The 6,000-nt window shown below is 35.2% G+C and overlaps 1 protein-coding gene across 6 annotated transcripts in view; it reads left to right on the forward strand.

Moving 5' to 3' along the window:
• Nucleotides 1–6,000, forward strand: part of REPS1 (RALBP1 associated Eps domain containing 1) — a 54,405-nt gene that overhangs the window by 22,996 nt on the left and 25,409 nt on the right. For all 6 annotated transcript variants that reach the window (XM_026048180.1, XM_026048181.1, XM_026048182.1 and 3 more), the window contains exons 5-8: nt 3,394–3,521; nt 3,997–4,159; nt 4,454–4,517; nt 5,378–5,532. In XM_026048180.1, coding sequence (XP_025903965.1) covers nt 3,394–3,521; nt 3,997–4,159; nt 4,454–4,517; nt 5,378–5,532 — 510 coding nt within the window. The remainder of the gene's footprint in view (nt 1–3,393; nt 3,522–3,996; nt 4,160–4,453; nt 4,518–5,377; nt 5,533–6,000) is intronic.

Consider the following 6,000-nt stretch of genomic DNA (forward strand, 5'->3'; position numbering starts at 1 on the left):
TTTTCACTGTGATGTCCAGTGGGTACATTTTTCGTAAACCTGAAAACCTTTCTGAATTAGCTCAATATTTGTCAACTTTGTATCCCACATTAACTCTTAATGTGTTTAAAATAATTCAGACATGACACTATAGAAGAATTATCTGTTCTGTCAGAGCTAATGCCCTAAGAATGGATTTTCTCATTGTAATTAGCTTAACAAAAGTTGACGTCTTGACTTCCTGTATATGATCCTGATGCAGGGTTTACTGTCAACCCAGTCCTCAGAAATCAGGTAATTTCTGTGGCATTCTTTCCGTAGAATAAGACAAGACTGTGTCCTTTCACTTGTGATCCAAGAAAATCAAGAACCCAGGTCTCACAGCTTGTATAACAGTAGGTGAAATAGTAGGTTTAATAATACATACCATATTGCATTTAACAAGAAAAGTAATGACCCAAACTTCTGTTTTTTTTAAAAAAAAAACTTTCTCACATAGTCTGTTTTCATAATACCATTGTGAGTAAAACTAAATGATATTTGGTACAGAATTCACCCAGTAAGCAAAAAAATTTTTTTTAATTTGACACATCTTGTCAGAAGTTTAAATCAGCTTTTATCTGTAGCCATCCCTTTCTTAAGGGGGGGGGGAAAGTAATTATTGGTAGAGCAGAATTCAGATTTTATAATCTTTCCTTCACCTTTTTGTTCAGCACTTCAGTTAGGATCCTGTTAGGAATACTTCATAAAAAGCTGGAATCTGAGGYAACGTGATAAGTTTTTGCTTGTCTATAGCTATTTAAGATAAGCAGCCAGAGTTTGTTACTGTGCTGTGTTGGACCTTTCTATAAAGAGGGCACTAAAGGAGCTTGAGTATCTTGTTTTTAATACAAGGAATGAAAACTTGACCAACAATCACTGATCACTTGTATGAAATGGAAGTTTAWTTAACTGGCATTTAAAGATTAGACATAAGTTTATTAAAATTTGAGTCTCAAGTCTTCTATTTGATTAGCTTATTAATATGAAGTCATAGTTTAAAGYTAACATAGTTCTGATTTGCATTTCTGATCAGTCTACAGCATTTCTAGATCAGTATAGGATCTAGATATAGGATGAAGAAGTAGAAGACAACTCCTTTATTATAAGGAAGCAGAATTATATCTGAGAGGAGAATCTCCTACCTATTTGTTACAGGAAAGAGAATATTTGCCTCCTTTTTGCTTTTCAGCTCACTTTAGTTGCTCTATCTTTAGCAACTGGAAGTTGCTGCTATTACAAGCTTGGGAAGAACGCCTTGGTCCCCAAACTCAAATGACAGTTGAGTGGCATGTCAGAATACACCACAAAAATTATATTGCTTATCTCAAAGGAGAGGGAAAACCAAGAACATTTATGTTGCTAGTATCTAAATAATAATTTCAAATGTTTTGCTGTCCAAATACCTGTGAGAATGCTTGCCACACTGGTTTCTTTGCCATGTCAAGTGATTTCACTGCAGGTCACGAATTGGGGAAACAAGAAGGGTTCATGAAATTGGAAGGTGTCTGCTSTGGTTACCAGTTCACTTGCATCTTCACTTCTAAAATACTTGCTGGGCTTAAGTCCTGAACGTTGCTTTGCCTCCTAGTTACCATTTTGGTACTACTGATAATTGGCCTTCCTTATTGCAGGATACTTTTACCTAGRCATTATTATTTGAGGAGGGAAGAGCAAGACCTTGGCTTATTTCCCAAATGGCGCTCACCTCCTAGATGCATTTTATAATGAAGCAAGGGTGAGGAAAGCAGATAGATGGTTAAAAAGTTACTTTAGAATTTAATTTTCAKAAGTGACTGCCTCAGTTGCTGTCAGAGTGCTGTTTTGGAAGAGGTGCTGTGCTAAGAGGTATACAAATTTAGATCTCACCAAAACAGGATATTGAAAGAAATGAAGGCAGGGTAAATATAGATACTTAGTGGCAGTAATTGCAATGACTGAGAGACAGAGTTCAGAGAGTGTCACTGCATCAAAAGTGCGTTTCTAGTGCCACGTGCCTGTAGGAATGATGGGAAGGGCYTGCATCGGTGACATCTACCAACCCTGTTCTCACTGAGACAAAAAGAAAAGGAACTCTGAGCTTTTCCACACTTCTTTTTAATGTTTTAGACTTATGCTAGCTATAGCCCCCCCACCCCCTCAAGAATTGTGAAACTCTGTCTTTATTCTTAACATTTTTGGATAAAGCTACTAGAAATTCCAGATCCAGAAACATCAAGAGTGCTTCTGGAAGTGGAAGGTAAATTGGAGAAGAAAGGCAGTATTTAATCCGGTTTTCTCATCTACAACTCTTTATCCTAATAAAAGCAAACTTAAAATAATTAGTGGTATACTGGTGAAATTCAGGAATGATTTAACCTCTCATTTTGTGCATTTACCTTGCCTAAGAGATGGTTGGAGGAGGTGTTCTTTTTCCTTCTAGAAATCTTGGGCTATTTTTATTTTTTATTTTACTTAAATGTGTAAAGTAAAATGTAAACAAAATTTCTGTTCATAGMAAAAGAAAAAAGCCAGTTCTGAACAGTTCTCATTATTTTTTCCTAGGGGAGAAAAAAGTCAATTGCTAGTGTAAGGAATAACTTCTACCTGCCAAATGTTAAATAGTAACTAATAATGTTAAATAGTTAAAGAGCTGGCCAAAAGGCATTTGTTGCTTGAAATTGGATCTGAGTGTAAAGATTGAGGTTATGTTGATGTCTTACTRCTTGTTTGAGAGTTGCATTGAATGCCTAGGAAAAGTCACAAAAAAGTTGATCTACTTGTTGCAGAAGTTGACCTCCACTTCTGTGTGAGTTAGTTGTCAGCGTTACTCCCCAAGTGTAGCCAACAGATCAGTATTGTCGTACAGAATGAAGGATTCATTATCATAGCTGCTCTTTAGGTCTCAGGAATTCAAGATTTGAAATAGAATGGAGTCCCAGTTTGTCTAGAACTGTTCTAGATGGTCTGGCTTACCCTGTTTTTGTTTTTTTAAACCCCAATATCATATGCCACTTTTAAATAACTGCTTGTGCATACAGAACTGCAATTCATTAGTTAAGTGAAAACATGGCATATTAATTAGCTCTTTAGAAATCATTATATATGTAGACCTCAGTTTTAGTTTTACAGATGTTACATAAGTTTATTGCTCACTTCTTTCTTAGTGCAGATTTAAGTTGTCCAGATATAGAAATCTATATGAATTAAGTGCCTGGGAAGAGAACTTGTCACTTGAAACAGAAATTCARTTGGATCAGATTTACAAGTGCAGAAGGAGCTCTGCACTCTTGGCATCAAAGGGACTTGTATATCCAAAGATTGCCTTTTTCCTGTTTAGAGACTTCAGTTTTCCAAAATTGCATTTTGAAAGGGAATTATTTCTTTTGCTTTCAGGCTCATCTACTGCTAGTGATCCCATATGGTCTGGCCATTCACCACCACCTCATCAAGAAAACTGGGTCAGTTTTGCAGATACCCCACCAACCAGTGCTCTTTTAGCCATGCATCCTGCTTCTGTCCAGGTGTGACACTTTATTGGTATTTAATTTGCCTCATTTGGATTGATGTTGCAATTTATTTTTTTTTACCTTTTTTTTCCACTGCAGTTGCTTACTGTGGAACTGGGCTGTTGTCCACTTGGTGCTATTTATGCAACAGATACTTCATTCATTAAGTTGACTTGAATTGGATTGTTTTAACAAAGTTACTGTTTTGAAAAAAGTCCACAGTTATGACTTTAAAATATTTGTGCTTAGCTTTTTTTATATATACTCCATTACTTGTTTGCGCTTTCATAATTGCAGTCATTCCTCCCATTTGTATCTGTGTGCAAAAGCAACATGTTGTTGTCCTGTAGATGCAGTCTGATAGTTTCCTGTATTTTTTTAAACTACTATGAGATTTAACTATGTTCTGTTTTTTTTTTTTTTGAAGGAAGTTTAGAATTCATAGGAGCATTTTAGGTAGATAATACTGAGGAAAAATATTTCATTTCAGGACCAGACAACAGTACGAACTGTAGCCTCAGCTACAACAGCAAATGAAATTCGTAGGCAATCAAGTAGTTACGATGATCCTTGGAAAATAACTGATGAACAAAGGCAGTATTATGTTAATCAGTTCAAAACCATTCAACCTGATCTAAATGGATTTATACCAGGTAAGTTCTTTTCTACAATTATGAGTGCAGCGTCTGTGTTACAAAGACAGTGCTGATGTAGGTGTATATTCTGTTTTGAAGAAAATTATGCATTTTTTTATACCACTTTGCTTCAATGTATTTCAAGAAAGATCTTGAAACATGAACTTTTCTTCATTTAACTGTTGTAATTGGTGTCAGTTCTGCCCTCTGCCCCCAACCTTTGCTAAGTAGTCTACTTCTTTTACCATATGTWTTTAGGTCTAATAATTTAAACTGCATTAAATATTAAGTAGTGTTRTTATAATATTTCAGGCTCTGCAGCTAAAGAATTTTTCACTAAGTCAAAACTACCTATTCTTGAGCTTTCGCATATTTGGTAAGTGTCATGTTTCTTTATTTGGGATAACTGTTTTAAAGATGACAGCTATTTGACAGCTAGTCGTATATTAATCTACTTTCTAGAAGTTCATTTAASTAAAAATTCACTTCTTCAGTGGTTAGTCCTAAACATGTTTATGTCCATATGTCTATGGAGTGATGGGATTGGGCAAAACAGTTTACAAAGTGTATAGAGCTTTTAAAGAAATTTCAAACACTTCACAGTAAGTAGTACTTGAGGTCTTTTATTGTTAAATATGTATTTACATATAAATACTTATTTATATTTCTTTGTGTCTTGGAGTAAATAGAATATACAGAAGTGCAAATATTTTTAAATGCTGGTAGTGCTTCAGGACAAATTTGTCTTAGTGCAAAGCTTGTCTTTCATTTTATTTTGGAATGCATGCCACACTGTTGGATGCTGGCATAGCTTACCTTGCAGGTTTGATCCTCAAACAAAATGTTGGTTTCTAATTCAAGTATTTCCTTGCTAAAAATAGTGTTGTCTCTGCGCTATCATTTTTAGGCACTTGAATAAATGTTTTATTTTACTTTGCCATAAATCTGAGGTAAATAATGTTACATACTACTTTGGTAACTGCAAGGAACTGAGTTTAAGAACAAAAGAGATAAAATTGACTTTAAATCTCATTTTTACCTTCAAAGATAAAAAAAAAAGTCCTTAGTAAGAGCTCATGCTTTGAAGAATAGAGCATATAACATGCTTCTTGCAAGGTGTTAATAGGTTGAAATTGATTGTAGTCTGCATTCTTCGATTTTTGGTGGTAACACAGCAGAAGTGTCTCTTGGAACCTTGAGAAAGTTGGTTTTATTTATASTAAGCTTTTCTTGTAGGGAGCTCTCAGATTTTGATAAAGATGGTGCACTGACKTTGGATGAGTTCTGTGCTGCTTTTCATCTGGTGGTTGCTAGGAAGAATGGATATGATTTGCCAGAAAAATTACCTGAAAGCTTAATGCCTAAACTGATTGATTTGGAAGACTCTGCAGGTAAGACATGTTTCTGTACCAAAATTTCCCTGTTTTCGTTTCCTGTGTCTTTTAAAATTGGCTTGAGCAAAACAAGATCATTGTATGGATTTATTCAYGATCAACTACTGAATTCCAAAATTCCAATCCAGCCGGGTTTCAAAATTACTTTCAAATAAATATGCTTACTGATTGCAGTCACATCTGAAAATGGAGCATGACCTTCCTTCTTGAAGGTACCTAACAAATATTCCCATTCAAGACAAGGCAGGATAGGTTCATAGTTCTGAAGTACATTGCAGAATTTTTTATTCTACTACTTAATTTACAGCAGCGTTTATACTTAAGATTTTTAAGATTTATATGCACAGTCCTTTAGATTCACAGAATATTTATTTAAGGTTGGAATGGACCTCTACAGATCATCTAGTCCAACCTTCCTGCTCAAGCAGGCACACCTAGAGCATGTGGCACAGGGTGGCATCCAGG

This window comes from Nothoprocta perdicaria, unplaced genomic scaffold, assembly GCF_003342845.1.
Source record: "Nothoprocta perdicaria isolate Ctin4 unplaced genomic scaffold, notPer1 scaffold_52, whole genome shotgun sequence".
Classification (NCBI taxonomy): Eukaryota; Metazoa; Chordata; class Aves; order Tinamiformes; family Tinamidae; genus Nothoprocta; species Nothoprocta perdicaria.